The sequence below is a fragment of the Camelina sativa genome, chromosome 16 (assembly GCF_000633955.1).
Source record: "Camelina sativa cultivar DH55 chromosome 16, Cs, whole genome shotgun sequence".
In the NCBI taxonomy this organism is placed as follows: Eukaryota; Viridiplantae; Streptophyta; class Magnoliopsida; order Brassicales; family Brassicaceae; genus Camelina; species Camelina sativa.
The window spans coordinates 20,242,642-20,263,518 of NC_025700.1; the positions used below are offsets into that span (position 1 = coordinate 20,242,642).

A 20,877-nucleotide genomic window follows, 5' to 3' on the forward strand; every position below is an offset into this window, starting at 1 on the left:
AAGTTTCAAATATACCCAGTCACCTACCACAAACTCAACCTCCCGACGTTTCTTATCAGCTGACTTCTTCATGATATCCTGAGCCCTCTACAAATTGGCTTGTATGCGAGTAAGCATCAAATCGTGTTCCCTTAGCTGAACCTCCAAATCCCAATTAGATGTAGACCCAACCTCAAACTTGAGTAAATGAGGAGGATCACGACCATACATCAACTTAAAAGGAGACGTCTTAATCGCCGAGTGATAAGATGTATTATAAGATAACTCAGCCCAAACCAGAAAACGATGCCATGTGCGAGGGTAACTAGAAACAAAACCTCGGAGATATGTCTCGAGACAACGGTTAAGAACTTCCGTTTGGCCATCCGTTTGAGGATGGTAAGCCGTACTATACTTTAACTTAGTACCTGACAGCCGAAACAGATCCTTCCACACTTCTCCTATAAATACTTGATCCCTATCCGAAACAATGGATTTAGGAAACCCCTGTAACCTCACAATCTCCGCGATGAACTTACTAGCCACATCGAGAGCCTTGAAAGGATGTTTCAAACCCAAAAAATGAGCTGCCTTGCTTAACCTGTCCACCACCACCAATATAACATTGACACCACCAGACATAGGTAAGCCTTCAGTGAAATCCAAAGAAAGATCCTCCCAAATAGATGTGGGAATTGGTAGAGGCTGAAGTAGCCCTGCTGGTGAAAGAGTCGAGTACTTATGTGTTTGACAAACAGAGCAAGCCGCAACATTACGCTGGATATCTTTTTGAATTCCCTCCCAATGAAAACAAGACTGCACCCGCTTTAAAGTCTTTAAAACACCAGCATGTCCACCCAATTGACTATCATGAAACTCATGAAGAATCATAGGAATAAAAACAGAGGACCTAGGCACCACAAGCCTATTTTTGAACCACAATCTGCCTTCCCTCACCCGAAAATGAGAGCCCTGACAACTTCCTGAGTCAACCTGAGCAATGACTTTTTTGAATATGAGCATCCCCATCAATCTCTTTAAACAAATCCTGCAACTGAATAGCCGAAGGAACAGTCAGGGGCAACAACAACACAGAAACCTGATGAGGAATCCTTGATAAACCATCAGCAACTTTATTTTCAATGCCTGACTTATACACAATCTCCATATCAAAGCCTAACAAACGAGTTAACCACCTCTGATACTCCATATTAACCTCTTTCGGCTCCAATAAAAACTTCAAGCTACGCTGGTCAATATGAACTTCAAACTTGCGACCCAACAGATAATGCTTCCACTTCAACACTGCCATAACAATGGCCATCAATTCTCTTTCATACGCAGGCTTGAGCTGCTCCCTAGGAGTGAGACCATGAATAAAATAAGCCAATGGCCTCATATCTTGGAGCAAAACCGCTCCCACTCCATTACCCGACTCATCCGTTTCAATGATGAACACCTTTTCAAAGTTAGGTAAGCCTAGGACAGGAACAGAGGCCATAGCCTGCTTGAGACACTCAAAAGCCTGTTGAGCAACTTCAGACCAAATAAACTGATCCTTTTTAAGTAAATCTGTCAGAGGCTTAGCAATGGAACCATAACCCTGAACAAATTTTCGGTAATACCCGGTAAATCCCAAGAACCCCCACAAATTTTTGATGTTCACCGGTGTTGGCCAATTACGCATTGCATCGGTTTTAGCCGCATCAGTAACCACTCTAGCTGCAGAGATAATATGGCCTAGATATTCGACCTAAGGTACTTCAAATAGACATTTTTTGTGATTAGCAAACAGCTTATGATATTGCAACAACTGCAAACCAACCCCAAATGATCCACATGCTCTCGAATACTACCACTATAGAACAAGATATCATCGAAAAATACTACCACAAATTTTCTCAAAAATGGTCGAAAAACCTTATTCATCAAAGACTGAAAAGTGGCTGGAGCATTGGTTAGGCCAAAAGGCATGACCAAGAATTCATAATGGCCTTCGAGAGTCCGAAATGCTGTTTTCTTGATATCCCCCTCCTTCATGCGTATTTGATGATATCCAGAACGCAAATCAATCTTAGAAAACACCACAGAACCATGAAGCTCATCAAGGAGTTGATCAATGACTGGAATGGGAAACTTGTCTGGTATTGTAGCTCTGTAATCTACACAAAACCTCCAAGAGGCATCCTTCTTTTTTACCAATAAAACAAAACTTGAAAAAGTGCTGGTACTAAGACGAATTATCCCTGCAGTCAACATATCTTCCACCATATTTTCCATAACCTCCTTAGTTGAGTGAGAGTAATGATAGGGTCTAACAGTATTAGACTGTACTCCAGGTTTCAGTGAAATACAGTGCTCTTGTCCTCTCACCGGACGTAACCCAGTAGGCATAGCAAAGACAGAAGAAAATTTGTCTAAAACTGTAGACAGAGCCGGATCCATCTGCTTATCTACAGTTAAAACATCAGTATTTGCCAGCACCACTGTCGAACCAAGATAGTAGAATGCACAGGAGGTTCCATTGATTTAAGAGACAGCTGAGGGTAATGCAGAGAAGGATCACCCATCAAAGTCACTCGTTTACCCTGATAAATGAACTGCCACTCCTGACGCTTCCAATCAATCTCATACGTACCCAAAGTTTCCAACCATTGAACCCCCAAAATGACGTCTACGCCTCCCAACTCCAACGTGATGAAATCATTCTTAAATTCCACACCAGCTAACGAGAAAGTGACATCCTTACAAATGCTTGAGCCGTGAACAGACACACCATTACCCAACAACACTTCCAAAGTACTGTCTTCACAAGCCTTTAACTTCAAACGAGAAGCTAAGGATGGAGTAATGAAATTATGTGAAGCACCTGAGTCCAACAAAATCACCACTCTCGATTTTCCAATCAAACCAACCAATTCAGTATTCATGGGAGAATGTTTGCCTAAAAAAGAATTCATAGACAAGCAGTGCAACACTCGTTGCTGATCCACTATCAACTCAGTTGGAACAATAGAATCATCGTCAACCAATTCTAACTCCAAGCCATCCACCACAGTGAGGATCTGCAACTCCTTCAAAGGATAGACATGGCTCATGAAATATTTGTCATAGCATCCAACTCCTCTGCTGAGTGTCGCTGTTTTGGTTCAGACCCTCTCGATGGAGATAATACAGTGTTAACCCCTTGACCTGTACCACTCTGCAACAAGATAGGTTTCGATGCAGGGGCATAAGTTCCAGACCGAGGAGGATATGACGGACTTGTATTGACCACCTTGACAGAGCGTTCACTCAAAAGCTGACAAAAAGAGCTAGATTCCATGAAAAAAACTGCAGCCTTCTGATAATCCAAGCCGTTAGGCTCCTTCATCTTAATAACCTCCTTCATCTCCTGTTTCAAACCATTGTAAAAAAATTTCTCCAGATGCGAATCATCCAAACAATGAACCTGAGAAGAAAGATCTTCAAACTCTGTCACATAAGCCGCAACTGTACCGGTTTGTTTAATCGCGAACAAACGATTTCCAGGATCTTCATCCCTTAATTCGCCAAAACGCAGGAACAACCTCTGTCTAAAGTTATCCCAAGAACTGACCTCACGCCGATTCATCTCCCAATTGAACCATTTCAACATATCTCCCTCTAAACTCAAAGCAACCAAATCCAATTTATCATCATCGCGGTACCTACCCACACGAAAGAACCTTTTCACTTTCGAGAACCATTCAGAAGGTTGAAAACCTTCAAACACTGGCATCTCTATCTTACGAAGCAAAATCGAGCGATTCTCTAATGGAAGGGGACTAGATTCTGTCGTACGATGTAACAAATCAGGAGAGTATGATACATGTGGTGAGTGATGCGAAGTCTCTGGCTGTTCTGGTTGTTTTCCTGCTCGGATCTCCATCCTATCCAACGCCGCCATCACCGAACGCAACATACCATCCATCGAGTTCAATTTTTCCTCCTACTCCACCTTCGCTGCACACAAGCGCTTGAATCCACCTTGTAAAACCTTCAAATGTTGTTGTAATTCATCAGCGCAGTAACTCTCATCTTCTTAAAGCTCTGATTCTTCACCCTTACCCATCACGTTGAAGCTTCGATCACAGTATCACCGCACCAATGATAGACTTTAGTATCTCCAAAGAACTAGTGTTTAACGATATGCAATTAGAACGATTCGATTGACCACAGAGATTGTAATCAAACGAGATCGGGAAATGTAATAGTGTTTACAACTCTAGCCTCACCGAAAATACAGAGATCGCATCAATCTCTCAAGCACATCGCTTGATACAACAATTCACAAAATGAGACATGAGAAACACAAGAGACTCAACGGGTCTTCTTATTCGAATTCCCAACGACAAAGCTTCCTTTTCATAAAGAATCTTTGCTTTATTCTTTGACTTCTTCCGAGTCCAAAGCCACGTCACCATTGACTTGTTGACCAGTCCCTTTCTTCTTCTTTTAATACGTACGATGAATCATATCAGTCAGTCCTTAAATTATTTGATATTGTATCATATCAAATATCTAACAAACCGAAGAAGACATAACATGTTTAGATCAGAGAGATATGTTGCTGTCACTTGTCACTCATCTTTTATCTTATAAAGCACAAGTCACTTGTCCAATCAAATTAAACCGGATAAGATTTTTTATTTTTTTAAAAATTTTAAAAAAAAAAATAAATAAAAAATAAATCTTTTATAAACGATCGTGTAAATACTAGAAAGGAGAAAAAAAAGAAGTGAAATAGGTATTATCGGTTTGTAAACTGTTCCATGATCTCCACCTCTTTATTTTTTTTGTAACATATCTACAGTATATAAAAAAACACTCGATACTAACTGTTCTTCTTCTCCACAGTCTAAATTCTCCGTTTCCCAACAATGGAGCAAAATAAACATCCTAGCTTTCTTCCTTCTCTAATTCCGGTTTCATGCAACTTTTATCGGGTTTAAAACAAAAACTGAAGTTAATGTTGATATTCACAGACATGGCCAAAAAATCCAAAGGTAAATAATCAGATCGCTCTTCTTCTATTTTCCTTCTCTCGGCGTTTTGATTCTAAGCTCTGCTATCTAGATCGAAACTGATTGTTCTTTGTCTTTGTCTTTCTATTTACAATTTATGTTTTCAGATTTCACAACTTTGGTTCAGTTTGTTCATCGTCGTGTTATATACTCATCAAACTCATCTTCTTATTTGTTAAGGATTTGAGGATCTAACTTTCAACCCACCGAATAGTAAGAATGATGTGTAAATCCCCCTTTTTTATGTTAATTTACTAAACTCTCTCATGTTTTTATTCTTTTTAATTTCTATCCAATTTATTTTATTAATTCTTTTTGACATACCAGAAATTTTCCTTTTTTCTTTTTCTACCATACATAATAGATAATATTGTAGATTGTTGACGTGGGAGGCTTAAAGGGGTGAAAGTTTATTCATCTGGAAAGTAGACGTTGACTGAGATAGCAAAATAAGGAGATGACTTCGTAAAGACCATTGACTCCAACGAAATGGCAAGGTATGCAGATCATTCTTGCAGCCCAAAACATTTTTGAAATATGAAGGTGAATTGGTCTCTTTTTTTCTTTTTCAGGTGAGGTTCAATGGAATCATGTATACACTAAACTTGGAGTTTAAATTAAAAAACCAAGGTATGAAAACTGGAGGCTGTTAAGTATTAACTACTCTTAAAATCAGCCTTATAAATATATTTTTTTATTATCAATTATGTAGGCTTCTTACACCTCTATTTACATACTGCAAAAATTATCTGTTTTTCTTCCAACTCTCTATTTCTTACTGGTTTTAGGATGCTGTACTATAATCAGCACTGTTAAAGAGTGTATCTCTTTAATCATATCCTACACTATAATCAGCACAGCACTGTTAAAGATTGTTTCTCTTTTAATCATATCTTTTTTTACAATTTGATTTCTAATTTACTTCAGCTTTTTTATCTTTGCCATGTTTTGTTTGATCTAACCACTTTTTTTCTTTCTTTTCAATTTTCATGTATCTCCATACAAGCCTTTCTCAATGTTTTACAAATGACCATATATCCTCAAGTCTCTCTAATCTCACGACACCTCCCAACCACACACCAATTATTCAGAATTTGTATAATAGAAGCTAGACCACATACAAACAGGCTTGCATGGCTATACTTATCTTATTTGTACGTAGTACGGGCTTTTAAACTAGATAACAAAATCTGTGTTATCTATAGCCTTTTGTTTATCTTTATTTTCAGAACATGTTAAAAATGGATTTTTATAAAGCAGGTTTGACAGTGAGATACAATATAAAAGTTAAGCATTAGAAAGAAGGCAAATTAGGAAAACAAGAAAGCTAAGTGAAGAAGCATGAAAGAAAGCTGCAAGAAGCGCATAGATAAACAGAAATTTCATGGTCATGTGGTGAGTTGGTGACACGACATGGATCTTACGCCAAAGGAAAAGCCTTTCAAGAATGTCAACATGACATAAATTAAAGCTCAAGTCTTCTCAGCACAACAAAAAGCTCAACATAAGTTATGTGTGTGGTCAACCGTCAACTTCTTCTTCATTGAATTAAGCGTTCATGTCTTGAAGACTTTTAAATTTGGACTTTTGTGATTTTCCCTTCTGAGCTTTTTAAACCATAATATATATTATATCTTTCATGAACTCTCTTTCGTTACTTAGTTTATGTATTGCACAAACAGTTAAAAAGATGTTACACCGTAATACCGTATATGTAATATCGCACATATGACTTTAATACAAATAGTGAGTCCCCGTACTACGTACGGGTAGAATACTAGTACACAATATGTTGTTAACTTGTTTATACACACATGTGGAAAAAAAAATACTCTTTTATTTGATAACACGATTTGCTTCTCTGCGTTTCCACATCTTGTACTTGGGTTTAACTATAATGGGCCTATTTCATATGGGACCATAATCAATTTGGGCTGCAGCTCAACAAGAAGAAAACCAAACAACAAAACAGTCAGATTAACAAGCTTAATACACACACAAAAAAAAAAAAACCAATAAGAATCGAAGACGTGGATCGACACGCAAGCTAAAACTTATCCTAAATAAAATCTGGACCGTCGAACATGTCATTAATCGCACGACTATCAAACTAATCCTTCCTTCATTAATCTCCCAAAATTAACCGACCTAATTTCACCTTCCCTCCCTCGCTATATAAAATACCTTTTTTATTTACTAATCTCTCATCTCCACCAAAGTTCAAAAACACAATTCAGAGACTTGCGATTCCTCTCTCTCTCGTTCATCGTTCTCAGATCTTTTTTGTTGAAGAAGGAAGCTCATGGCTCGTACGAAGCAAACCGCGAGAAAATCACATGGAGGAAAAGCTCCGAGGAAGCAGCTCGCCACCAAGGTTCGTTTCTTTTAGTTTTTGGTATTTGTAAAATATGAGAATCTAGGGTTTCGAATTTGGCTGTAACTGATTTGTGTAATCTTCAGGCGGCGAGGAAATCTGCGCCGACCACCGGTGGAGTCAAGAAGCCTCATCGTTACCGTCCTGGAACCGTCGCTCTTCGGTAAGTAAATTTCACCTTCTCAAATCATTGATCATGTTCTGTTTTCCCAATTTTGTAAACCCGATGGTTTTGTGTGTTGTTTGTGGAAATCAATCAGTGAGATTCGTAAGTACCAGAAGAGCACAGAGTTGTTGATCCGTAAGCTTCCCTTTCAGCGTCTTGTTCGTGAAATCGCCCAAGATTTCAAGGTACGTATAGATAAAAAAAAAAACCCTAGAATATGTATTCGTGATTCCTTAAATTGATGAATCTTGATCCTAGTTGAAGTTGTTTAATTGGGTGTGTATATATGTGTAGACGGATCTGAGATTCCAGAGCCATGCTGTGTTGGCACTCCAAGAAGCTGCGGAGGCGTATTTGGTGGGTTTGTTTGAAGACACTAACCTTTGTGCCATCCACGCCAAGAGGGTTACGATTATGCCTAAAGACATTCAGCTCGCAAGAAGAATTCGCGGGGAGCGTGCTTAGAGTTGTGGAATGGAATCAATTAGGGGTTTATTATGTTTAGTATTTTGGATTCTATTCTATCTTTCGTTTTGATTTGGTGTTGTGCGTTTAACTAAGCTACAATGTTCTTATGAGCTTTTTTTCTGAGATATTATGAATTTGGTTTTTGATGATTTTGATATTTCGTACTTATTGCTTCCCTAGATTGAATTGATGATCATTGTTCTTGAAGATTGTGTTCCTGAGATTGCAAAGAAAATATTATTAATCCACTTGTGTTTCTTCTCTGTTTTGCTCTGTTGGTTGTAGGGGTTTAAGATTTTTGATGTCTTGAAAATTCACAAATTATTTACATATTGGTTGATTCGAAATAGAGGAAAGTTTGGATTAGAAACAATTTGAGTTATATTTTTGTTTGGGTTTTATATTTGGGCTCTTGTATTTTTGGTTATTGGGCTCTGTACTTTTGTATTTTTTTTTAATGAAATAATATCTTTTATTTTTAAACTATATATTTTAATTAAAAGGTACAATTTTTTAAAAAAGTTTTCGTACTAACCCCGAAACATTTTACATTTTGAAATGGAGATAGTAGAAATAATAGAATTATCGACCAAAAAAGGGGTAATTTTAGGTTTTTTTCTTTTCTTGTCTAGTGATAATTTATTTTCTTTTTTTAGATAAGTAGAGAATCCAAACCAAAAGCAATACTAAATTACTAATCCAACTTCATTTAAAGTGTGTGTAAAAACGAACTATATATAATTAAAATCAGAATGAAAAAGTCTATACTTTTGTCATCCAACTTCATGATGATTCTTTTAACAATTCGACCATGTGAATTAATTTCTTCTCTAATTTCTTGAAAATATTGTACCAATTCATGTTTTTTTTCCACCTTACGATTTATTCATTTTATATATATTACTAATAAGAATGGAACAAAATACTTTTGGATCGTAGGTCCATCACTTCTTGTTTTGTCTATTTGGGTGGTTGTTTTCCTCTCGTACACAACAATGAAAATTTGGTACAAGAACCCCTTGCATGTTCTGCTGGGAATTCTGACAAGGTAATTTAATATCCTGTTTGTGAATCTGTTTTCCTTCTTTTTTTTCTTGTCTACTCTTGTTTTCACGTTTGTTTGTTTGTTTTTTCTAATTTAGGGTGACTTTCATCACTGGGTGGACCTCTTCAATTACTTTGACACATTTTTAGATCACTCTTTTCTGCTACTTGTTATTGATTTATATTTTGTTCTCTTGCTTATCGTAGAACTAGCATGTATATTTTACTTGATCAAATTGGATCTAGTTTGTGTGTGCTTCTCTTCAATAGCTCTGGTGAAAAGCTTCTTTTGGTTGGTTGGATTGTATGTACCCATATATCCAATTTATTTTCACATTCCACATCTTCTAATTGCTTTAGTTATTAGGGTCTATGTTCCTTGGTCATCTTTTTGTTTTGCTTGTTTGAGGTGACCAATGAAGGAGTACAATTTTTTTCAAAACTAAGAACCTAACTTATAAGAGCTTACCATTTGAAGAGTGCAATTTTAATTAACAAACAAAATGTTCTTATTTTATAAAAGTACACTTTTTAATACTAAAAAATGTAAGAACTCCAAAATATGAACCTACCAATAAAGATGCTCTTAGTGGATCCGATATGAATTTTACTAGAAATGTAAGTGGTGGCATGTTTTGTGAATGGGTGTAAATGGCGTAGATATAGTTTACACAATTGCGAGAGTGACATAAGTGGAAGACGTGCAAGACAGTAAGAATTTTAGTTGGATCATATGACGTAACTCAGTACGTAGTTTTTTTTGTCTTTTAGAATCTGTTGCCTCTCTAGTTCTGGTCTCGCAAATCTCAGTACACACGACGTTCCTTTTTTGGGTTTTCCAACTTATTTAATCACACATTCTTGTTTATCTTTTTTTTTATTATTCCCACATATATCCGCAAAGAATAAGTCGTCTAGCATCGTTCTCTTTGCCCACGTCCTCGTTATTCCCCTTTATTCTTAGCGTAATTAAAAACTTAAATTAGATATTTCGTGTTCCTTTTAAACCATTAAACTTTCTCACGTAGCTATAAAGTATCCTATATAACATGAAAACTTCACCGACTCAAAATAATATCAAAGTATCTGATTCCTTTTTTGTAATTGCATCATTATAATAACATACAATTCCAAGAAATAAATATATAATAAGGTCTTAATTAAATAATAGTCATAAATATTAAAAAAACAAAAAAATCACCCGATTTTGTGGGTTTAATAAAAATCACACATATAGTAGGGAATGACCAATGTTGATGATAGGGTCACGTTCACTCTAAACGTACCCAAACACCTTCACTTGGTATATCTTGGTTCACCACGAAAACCATGTAATAACCGGGCGGTGCAAGATTCACAGAGCTCGGAGTCCTGACGCTAACTTCATAAATCCTGCTCAAACCAATCCTTAAAAACAAGACATGATCAAGAACCAAAAGCCTCTGACTCATCGAGAAGGAATGTGTATTAAACGAAGGATACACCATAGTGACTTTAACCGGAGTCTTCACTCTTCCCTGTACAGTAAACCTCAGCCTCAAGATTTGACCGTAATTGATCGTTGTCTGTGGCATAGGATCCATGATCACCGGACGAAGACTCGAGTACTTAGATTCCAAATACGACGGCGAAAAAGCCTCTAAACTCAGCTCCGTCGGGAAAAGCACACCGGTGAAATTGTAATACGCGTGTGGGTTGCTCCCTCCGACGATAACTCTCCCGTCACGAAGCAACGTCGCGGTTGAATGGTACATCCGAGGGATAGCGTTTGCGTTCTGAGGTTCGAATCTTGAACCGACCGGTCTATCGGGATGATAAATATCAGGATTAAAAACCGGTTCACGACCAAGCTCCCAAGCAGCTGTCCCTGAAGAACCACCGTTAATTAACAGAACATGTCCGTCAGGTAAAAGCGTCATGTCTCCCATAACTCTAGCTCTCGGCATCTTCTCAACNCAGCTCCGTCGGGAAAAGCACACCGGTGAAATTGTAATACGCGTGTGGGTTGCTCCCTCCGACGATAACTCTCCCGTCACGTAGCAAAGTCGCGGTTGAATGGTACATCCGAGGGATAGCGTTTGCGTTCTGAGGTTCGAATCTTGAACCGACCGGTCTATCGGGATGATAAATATCAGGATTAAAAACCGGTTCACGACCAAGATCCCAAGCAGCTGTCCCTGAAGAACCACCGTTAATTAACAGAACATGTCCGTCAGGTAAAAGCGTCATGTCTCCCATAACTCTAGCTCTCGGCATCTTCTCAACAGCCCACTGAGGATTCTCGTCGTTGATATTGATTCTCGCACACGTGTCAAGAGCTTTAATAAAAGTCTTTCTCTGAGAAGCGAGGATGTACGAACCTTTCGGTGCACCTCCGCACACTAGAACCTCTAACACAAGGTTCTTGATCGGCAAGAGAACGGCTGAGCCAGTGCTAGGGTAGCTTCTCGGATCGCCTCCAGGGATCTCCGGATAAGTTTTGACGACAGTGTTTGTTGCATAATTGAGCAATATAGCTCTGTTGTTTGCGAATATGAACAAGTTACCATCGGTGTTGAGGAACACGTAAGGGTAAAGATTGTTTTCTTGTCCAGGATCAGTGGTTTGGGCCAAGAACGGTAATTCGTAGAGATTTGGAGCGTTTGTTTTTGGGAAAAACTCGTAGTTGAATTGATCTCGACCTCCGATTATGATCTGACGACCGTCAGGGAGAACATGGTTCGAAGCGTACCATCTGCTTGCAGCTAGTCCGTTATCTACTTCTGTCCAGTCGCAAGAATCGTCGTCGCAAGGGGCGAATAGTCTAGTTTTACGTTCTCCGTCTCTACTTCCTCCGGTTTGGAGGAGAGTGCCGTCGGGGGTGACTCCGCCTGAGGAGCACCAAGTGTTGGATTGGACGGTTAAGGGACGGATACTGTTCAAGGCGACGTTGTACTCTACCGAGTGCGCTGTGCAGTCGGTTTTGGAGACGGCGTCGTTGGGGCTCTTTCGGCAGGCTCCGTTAGGGAGAGAGATGTTGGAAGGACCAAAGTTGGTTCGGTCGTACATTATGACACGGTCGTTGTGGAGGAGCTGAGAGTGCATTGCTGAGATTCCGACGTTCGGTAAGAGAAGCCTCCATGTTCCTCCGGCTCCAGATGTCAAGTGGCACGAGAGGAGGAAGAAGAAAGCCAAGCATCGGAGATAATTAACGTCGGTGAAGATTCGGATTGTAGCTTTTGCAGCCATATTTTGTTTCTTCACGGGTTGTTTTTTTCTTTTAATTTGTGTGGTACATGTATTAATTGTCCATGAGCTCTCTACTTAATATTTATAGGTTTGGAGGAAAAAAAAATCAAATATTAATGTAAAGATAACTTAATAAAGTATGGGAGAAACTAGAAACTGTACAATTATTCTTAGATTATCATGCCACATTCCCCGTTTTTAGCTTATAGTCTTAGTCTATAATGGAAATTGCAATAAATTTACTTAAATAAAATTACCTATTTTATAATATGAACACAAAAACAAGTAAATAAACCTTTTTCGGTTTTAACGTCTTTTTTTTTTGTTGTCATCTGGAATATATATTAAAGAGAAATAAAGGAGAATTACAAGAAACGGCCGAGTACTTTAATTTCCGAAAACTAAGCCGACGATATCTTTACCCCCGGGAAAACAAACCTACAAGGTCTAAAGCTCTCGGAAACTAAGCCCCACACAAGGGGAACCAAACAAAGAAAAAAAAGAGATCTAAAACAGGATGGTAGATTTTACACAGAGAAACCAAACTTCTTTTTACCCGAACAAACCAAAAACGCAAGAAGTAGAAGGCAAAGGACACCAGAGTTAACCAAAACCTTGAAAGACTACGAATATCTTGCCTCACATTGTTGATTTAGAGTCTTCAGAAGAGAAACCTTGGGGAATTTTGAGCGGCGAAACAGAAGAACTCAATTCAGAGACTATCGGAAACGCCATGGTCGGAAGTGTCAACTAAGTGACTTGAACCAGTAAGAAGAACCCAAACCTGAGCGGATCATGCCCTAGATCCGATCTGTTGAAGCTGTGTAGGGAAACCTAAAACAATAGATCGCCGAAACCGAATCACCACCACACCAACTGTGAGTGGTTTAGAGCCAACGCGGTTTAGGCCATAGAAAGCTCAGGCAAAGAAGAAAAATGAATCCTGCAACAAAATCAAACAACCTAAATCTTAGATCTAAAAAGAGAAAGACTAGAAAAATCAAAGATTTCTCCATAAAAGAAAGAAGAACTAGAAAACTAAACATAAAACTAAAGCCGAACTGACGCTATGGCCGCCGGTCGGAGATGAAGACCTAGAGTGGCAGCGAGTTCTTTATAAGAGAGAAGGGAGAGAAAATATTAAGAGAGAGAAGGAGTCCAAAAAAGATTCTGATTGATCACACTACTCTCTCCTCATTCGGTTTTAACAAGTCACACACGTATTTAATTTAATTTGTGTCAAAGCCTCAATGGTGATATTTTGTCATGTTTACTTATATAAAATTATTATTTTATTAGCAACACAAAAATAAGTAAACAAACCTTTTTCGGATTGACAAGTCACGTACATATTTAATTTGTTTCAAAACTTCAATGGTGATATTTTGCCATATTTCATTCATTACTTTGTGTTTTTAATAATTTTTAATATTTCAATACTGAAAAGTTATTTAATTAAAAGTTGACTAACATTAAAAATCTGCGAAATTTTTTCCACCGCTCAAACTTACACCTAGCTAGGTCAATTCTTCCATTTTGTAATTAAATAAAACCGCGTGTGATAAAATAAAACTGAATTCACTGAAATCAAAAGCATAATGATAATACTCTGCCTCTTACTGCCAATTTAATTTGAAAGTCTTTTAGTTTTGCATCGAAACTTAAAAAAAAATAGCGTCGAATTGATTAAACAGTTTTAAGTTTTTTTTAGACATGTAAATGTAAAATTGGAATAGTTGGGTCGGCACGATTGGGTTATCCCCAACGTTCTAAAAAGGTTTCTTCTCTGATTTAAATTCAATGCAACATTTGTATAACGATATATATATGAAGCCATATAAAGATTCCACATCAAATAATATTAACTGCGTAAGGAATATATTATGGATAATTTTTGGGTTCATCCCACTTTTATTCACCCTCTTTAAATTAAGAAAAACAAATTTTAATTAAGAAAATAAACTATGTAGATCAATCAATTTTAAAATTATTAATTTAAATATTATATTATAGTTTTTAATTATTACATCTAAACCCTAACTATTTTTTATAAACCCAAACCGACATATAATTTTCTTTAATTGTAAAATCTAAACTCTAACCATTTTTTTATAAACTCAAACCGACATATAATTTTGTTTAATTGTAAAATCTAAACCCTAAACATTCTTTTATAAACCTAAACCAACATATAATTTTGTTTAATTGTAAAATCTAAACCCTAAACACTCTTTTGTAAACCCAAACCGACATATAATTTCATTTAATTGTAAAATCTAAACTCTATCCACTCTTTTGTAAATCCAAACCGACATATAATTTTGTTTAATTCTAAAATCTAAATCTAACCATTCTTTATAAACTCAGACGATATAAAAATTTTGAAATTACAAATTTAAACTATAATACTCTTTTATAACCCAAACCGACATAATTTCTTTAATAAAAGATCCTCATAATTTGTTTTCTTAATTTGTATTGTCTTTTTATTTTAATTTTGATTTTTTTAATATGATATAATATGGTATATTGTTGTATTCTGATTGGTTAATTAAGAGGGGTGAATGAGAGTTGTTCACCCCTAGGGGTGAACCCAATAATTTTTCATATATTATTGGGATGATATATTGTAGTATATGTATATTCACATCCATCCAACAGTCTTAGTTTGTCTACCCGATTATGCAAATAGACAAATAGTTAAGACTTAAAAGCCTATTAGTAAACAGTGATATCTCAAGTGAAACAAATGTACGGTTCATACTTTTATTTCGGTTGGGTCAATACCATTTTGGATACAATTAATTAGTATTATCAAGACGTGGTACCAACCTGAAATGAACTAATATTAAATGTTAATTTGTCGTCGAAGGGACAGTTTATATGATTGATTATTAACATTATACGTGAGGGGTTGAATTATAATGTTATGTCAACACCAAACATTCCAATGATTAACGTACATAACATATATAATTAGGAAATTTAGTCAATGTTCCCAGGTGTAATTTTCGTCTGATATTTGAACGTTTTAACTCCACCGTCGTCACTAAGCACAATTCAGTGAATCTTTAATATACAAAGTTTCTATGCACAGATAACAAAATATGACAAGGAAAAGCGTTGGGCGTGTTAAAAAGTGTAACTTTTTTTGCAACTATAAAACCCGTGTTTATAATTAAAATTTGATATGAAAGAAGATTTTTATTCTGTCACGTTGGTCCAACTGTCCTTCCAGATAAATAAATATTCAAAGCTGCAAAGAAGAGTTTTATAATGATCAAAGATCACCAAAATGTATATATCTCGGAATAAATCGTCGACAAAAGAAAAAAATTAAAATTGTTTTCAACTCATTTGACCATTTGTGTATTAATCCAAAATCATGTCGAAATGATGTTTAAAGTATATATATATATATATATATATATATATATTACGAACTGTAAAGATATTAAGAATCTCTCCAACACTGAAAGAAGAAGTATCGCTAGTCAAACCAACACACCAAAAAAAATGTCTCTGCTGCAAGAAGACATTCAGTCTTCTTTTGGGGTGTTGGTTTGACTAGCGATACTTCTTCTTCTTTGGTGAACGATTTGCTTTACACTTTCCTTCGTTTATGTAGAATCAGAGGAAGAAGATGATTGAATCTTGTGTATTTACTTGATAAACGATTACAAGTATATATGCATTACAGAAACTTAGTCACCAAGACTAGTTAGCGTAACTTTAGGAAACTAATAAGTGCAATTACTAAATGGACGGGATATGATTTGTGATATCGAATAATATCCCAATAATATATATATATATATATATATATATATATATTACGAACTGTAAAGATATTAAGAATCTCTCCACTGGTATTACAGTTTATGTTTGCGCGTGTGCATATATGTATCGAAGCGTATTGTTAACGTAACAGGTTTACATGTCACAGGACTCACAGCTTTATTCCTTTATGAGCATTCGAAAATCATTTTTTTTCATCTATAAACAATTGGTTCTTTTGTTGGTTTTAAATTGGTAAATATTACTTAAATTTAATAATGTTTTCATTTTCTTAAGAACAAATTTTTTTTTTTGTTAAAGGGTTTCTTAAGAACAAAATTTTAATGTTGACAAATGACGATCGTGATTGAGAATTGGAGGAAGAAGATCAAATGATGACAAAAAGGTCAGACCAAAGAAATAGATAATGTAGATATCATACAGTAATTAATTAGAGAAAGCCAAATGTATACCAACATTTCATTCAAGAAAGTTCACGAAAAGACAATTATGTTTAAGATACATACTGTCAAACTTAGCTAAGGTTTTGCAAATGAAGTATGAGGAAAATGCGCGAAAGGTATGAAACAAAAAGAATAATAAAGATTTTGCCAATTCTGTCACATTCATAATTCAAAAGCCGCCCACATTTCTTTTTCTCTTTTTTTTTTACCTGTACTCTAATTGATATGAGCTATAATATATATGATGCATAAATATATTATATTTTCATATATATACAAAATAATATTTTCTTCGTTGCAAAATATAGGATGTTTTAAGTAAAGTACGCAGATTAAGAAGTTTTTACTTTTAACAAGTTCAACCAATCAGAAACAATACTACATAATATAAAATACTAAACTAATCTAAAAGTTGCATAGAAACTTGAAAAATCTTATTTTATGAAATAAAAAAACTTCTCTAAAACATCTTATATTTACAAACGGAGGAAGTATTATGTTATCGTATGTTTTGTGAAATGTGAAGTGAATCTGTCCAAATAGTATGTTTTAGGGGATGCACTCGTTTTATGGCTTAACATATATATTATATAGCAAAGAAAGCCACGAAAGATTTATTAATTAAAGACAGACATGTTTATATTACAATGATTGACTAACCGTTGACAATTACATTTTTCATTCATGAAAACTATGAATTCAAGCGTCGCACATATGATGACTCTCAAATTCTCAATGTTCAGTTCCATGTATCAACTCTTTGCAAGCCGATTTTTTTTCTTTTCTTTCTTTTTTGGGTTATTATTTTCATTATTATTTATTTTAAACTAGTTTTTGTTTTCATCACAGCGACAAAAAATACCATCTTAGACCGCCTGATCGTCACTATTTATTGGGCCTCTCATCTTAGCCCAATAAAGCTATTTAGTATTAATAGCATCACCATAAGGCCCAAAATTAAGATAAACCAATTTTTTTTTTTTTAACAGCGGTTAGTTAATATATAGTTTTACTCCCGTAAAAAAAAATTCTCTCTCTCTCTCTCTCTCTCTCTCTCTCCTACAATTTACAAAACAATAATTTTGTCAAGAGATCTCATCGGAGCCACAACACAATCATCAAACGAAGAAGAGCCATGGCTTCAGGTTTCAGTGGCGATGAAACAGCTCCTTTCTTCGGATTCCTCGGCGCAGCCGCAGCTCTCGTTTTCTCCTGTAAAGAATCAGATCCCTCTCTTTGTCAATTTCTCATCAATTGAATGAATCACCCATGGTTTTTGATTTCGATCCGATCCGATTTGATGTTGTTTTTTCCAGGTATGGGAGCAGCGTACGGGACGGCAAAGAGCGGGGTCGGAGTTGCGTCGATGGGAGTGATGAGACCTGAACTTGTTATGAAATCGATTGTTCCTGTGGTTATGGCTGGTGTGTTAGGTATCTATGGTCTGATCATCGCCGTCATCATCAGTACTGGGATTAACCCTAAGGCCAAGTCTTATTACCTATTCGATGGCTATGCTCATCTCTCTTCTGGGCTTGCTTGTGGTCTTGCTGGTCTATCCGCCGGTATGGCTATTGGTATTGTTGGCGATGCTGGTGTTAGGTAACAACAACAGATCTCTTCTACATTGATCTTAAAACTCTTCGATTTCAGCAATTTATGGATTGATTTGTTTAGAAGTTTCTTAGACTTAGCCCTTAGGCAGTGTTTGCTTTTGGTGTTTGTTGTTTTACATCATCATTCAATAGGATCAGAATACAATTTTTCTTTTATAAGTGATCAGTGGTTTACAGTAGCTAGGAATTGTAGTTCTTTGATGAAACTTAATTTGTAAGACAGCTCTTGTAGACTAGAAATAGAGACTTAGTGAGAAAAGGAAACATATTTTGACTATTTGGTTAGTGAAAAGCTTTTTGGCTCTAGCAGAGTTAGGAGAGTGCTTCAACATTTCTCCAAGATAGAGTTCCTTCTTGATTGTAATCTTGATTCAAAGATTAGAAATACCTTTTTGTTACTTGTTTCATATCAAAACTCATCCCAGAGAAAGTTCTTTATTGATCTGCAAATTTAGAACTGTACCTGGATTGAATCTTTGAAGCATTACCGTTAATTACCGTTAATTTAGAACACAGGCGCTGCTGCACCTGATGCTTTATTAGTTCAGGAATCTGTTTTGTTAATCTCATTGCATGTTATATCTTTTGCAGAGCGAATGCGCAACAACCAAAGCTCTTTGTGGGAATGATTCTGATTCTCATCTTTGCGGAAGCGCTTGCACTGTATGGTCTCATTGTTGGTATCATCCTCTCATCTCGAGCTGGTCAGTCTAGGGCTGAGTGAAAGCAGCGGAGACTTATTATTATTATCATCATCTCTGATATGATAAGTTTTATGTAATGTTTCGCTTCTCCTTTTTGTGTGCATCTGAGTTCGGTTATATTATTGGAAACAAACTTGTGTGAAATCAGTTGACGTTGTACCAAAATCATTCATTTTTTCATTTGCATCACTACTATATATTTACTGATTTACATATACAATATGTGTTAGTTTCCCTCTGAAAACTAATCAGCAATGATTATGTAATATCCAATAACTCTAATAATCGGTATATGTTGTTCTGAGTGTGAGATTTATAAACTCTGCTACATGAAATCTTCACATGACCTAAGTAGAATATTCGATTTTATTTTCAATAAATGAACACAGCACTGAAGGAATGACCGTTTTCACAGTAAATAAGTATCGTACCATTCGCGCTTCATACAAGAAAATAACTATGGTGTATTGGTGTGTAAAATAATGGCTGTGGGTTCAAGAGAGCATGCCAACCACACAAGCACAGTCAAAATAGTCATGACTCGTTATAAAGACAGCAGCAAAGTGAGAGGGCGATATGACACATTTAACAATCCGATGAGTCGTTGTCCACACAGCAACAACATTCATTAAACTCTCTCACACAAACTTACAACTCCCTTGCATTTATTCTCCTTCCCTTCTTGATTACACCAATCCCTTCTTCACGACAACCATTCTTGTTTTAATTATCTTCATGAACAACGTATTTTCGAAAATGTCATGGAAATTTAAATGTTTTTTTTATGGGCTTTGATTTAATACATAAAGTTTTTTTTCTTGTTTTTTCTTTTTCTTTTCTTTTTCTTTTCTTTTTCTTTTGACAAAGGTTTATACTACTTCCTAAAGTTTATTCCTTAGGATTTTATAAAAGGAATCCAAAGACTATAATAAGGCGGAGTTATCCATTGATATATACACCTACCAAACATTAGAAATTAAATAATTGAAAGAGAAGCAATAGTATGAGTAAAAAAAGCCAAGAAAAGACAAGTACACAGGCTATAAACAGTGTAAAATCCGACGTGGCTTGGTTCCAGACAACTTAGGCTCTCTGCTTAAAAAGCTTTTCGTCCTCTGACGGCTTAACTTCACTATTCCCCAAACACAAACACAAACACAAGAATCCAAGCAACGGCTACTTTCATCTCCCTAGGGAGAGACAACCACGTGTCACACACCCACTTGTCCAAACGTATTTCGCGGGAACTAAACAGAATGAAGACAATGTTGAGACTTGAGAAGGAGAGAACCCCACATCTACTCTTAACCCACTGACCAATTCACGGAAGGCTGTCTGAAGAATACACGCAATGCTTACCAAACGGCGCCGTAGGGTCATACTATATCTTTTTTATGGGCAAAATTATACTATATCTTATTACTAATTTTGTATTGTTATAATTTTCAGGAACATGATTTTTTTATTGAACGAGAATTCCGGGAAAAAAACTGTTCGATTGTAACACAAGAGATGACACATTCACATTGAACTGATTCGTCGTGGAAAATTCAATAGCTTTGACACTTAAAATCAGATTGTGGTACCCGTGACAAGTACAACGCAAGAAAAGTCACGGATCAATAAAAGTCAACATTAAAAAGAAAATGAATTATCCACAAAGGAAAAAAGAAATAAAATGATTAGAAAGATAAAACGACTTCAAGATGCGGCGGTGGCGGCTGGAGAAGTAGGTGAACTAGGATCGGCGGACAAGGAAATCGCCGGACCGACTCTACACCCTTCAAGCATGAACACAACATCAGCCATTGACGGACGATCAACGACGTCTCCTCCGGTACACAACAGCCCAACTTTGATCCCTAACAAGAACTCTTCCCACTCCGAACTTTCCGGGTCAAGCTCCAACAAACCCGGTTCCAGCAACTCAACGATCTGACCCTTTTGTAACTGTCTCTTCACCCATTTCACTATATCTTCATCCTCCGTGAAAATCACTGCTTTTTTCCCCG

General features: G+C 36.3%; 4 protein-coding genes across 4 annotated transcripts in view; 2 read left to right on the forward strand and 2 right to left on the reverse strand.

Annotated features, from left to right (window-relative positions):
* On the forward strand, positions 7,217 to 8,181 carry LOC104751434 (histone H3.3-like). The gene is made up of 4 exons (XM_010473372.2): positions 7,217 to 7,398; positions 7,485 to 7,561; positions 7,659 to 7,749; positions 7,859 to 8,181. Exons 1-4 carry the CDS (start codon positions 7,327 to 7,329, stop codon positions 8,027 to 8,029), a joined length of 411 nt encoding a protein of 136 aa, XP_010471674.1. The 5' UTR covers positions 7,217 to 7,326; the 3' UTR covers positions 8,030 to 8,181.
* LOC104751435 (aldehyde oxidase GLOX-like) lies at positions 10,134 to 12,444 on the reverse strand. The gene is made up of 2 exons (XM_010473374.2): positions 11,306 to 12,444; positions 10,134 to 10,995 (listed from the first exon to the last, which is right to left on the reverse strand). The coding sequence occupies exons 1-2, from the start codon at positions 12,302 to 12,304 to the stop codon at positions 10,348 to 10,350; spliced, it is 1,647 nt and encodes a 548-aa protein (XP_010471676.1). The 5' UTR covers positions 12,305 to 12,444; the 3' UTR covers positions 10,134 to 10,347.
* On the forward strand, positions 17,590 to 19,085 carry LOC104751437 (V-type proton ATPase subunit c2-like). Its single transcript, XM_010473375.2, has 3 exons — positions 17,590 to 17,759; positions 17,862 to 18,147; positions 18,753 to 19,085. The coding sequence occupies exons 1-3, from the start codon at positions 17,681 to 17,683 to the stop codon at positions 18,883 to 18,885; spliced, it is 498 nt and encodes a 165-aa protein (XP_010471677.1). The 5' UTR covers positions 17,590 to 17,680; the 3' UTR covers positions 18,886 to 19,085.
* LOC104751438 (probable LRR receptor-like serine/threonine-protein kinase At4g36180) overlaps positions 20,392 to 20,877 on the reverse strand; it is an 8,143-nt gene continuing 7,657 nt past the window's right edge. Inside the window, exon 3 of the mRNA XM_019237538.1 lies at positions 20,392 to 20,607. Coding sequence (XP_019093083.1) covers positions 20,567 to 20,607 — 41 coding nt within the window. The 3' untranslated portion in view covers positions 20,392 to 20,566. The remainder of the gene's footprint in view (positions 20,608 to 20,877) is intronic.

Coding starts and splice junctions, on each gene's coding strand:
- LOC104751434 (XM_010473372.2), top strand. CDS start 7,327: ATGGCTCGTACGAAGCAAACCGCGAGAAAATCACATGGAGGAAAAGCT. Junction 7,562..7,658: donor CCTGGAACCGTCGCTCTTCG/GTAAGTAAATTT, acceptor GAAATCAATCAG/TGAGATTCGTAAGTACCAGA. Junction 7,750..7,858: donor AAATCGCCCAAGATTTCAAG/GTACGTATAGAT, acceptor ATATATGTGTAG/ACGGATCTGAGATTCCAGAG.
- LOC104751435 (XM_010473374.2), bottom strand. CDS start 12,304: ATGGCTGCAAAAGCTACAATCCGAATCTTCACCGACGTTAATTATCTC. Junction 10,996..11,305: donor GAGCTAGAGTTATGGGAGAC/ATGACGCTTTTA, acceptor GTTATGGGAGAC/ATGACGCTTTTACCTGACGG.
- LOC104751437 (XM_010473375.2), top strand. CDS start 17,681: ATGGCTTCAGGTTTCAGTGGCGATGAAACAGCTCCTTTCTTCGGATTC. Junction 17,760..17,861: donor CGCAGCTCTCGTTTTCTCCT/GTAAAGAATCAG, acceptor TGTTTTTTCCAG/GTATGGGAGCAGCGTACGGG. Junction 18,148..18,752: donor GTTGGCGATGCTGGTGTTAG/GTAACAACAACA, acceptor TATCTTTTGCAG/AGCGAATGCGCAACAACCAA.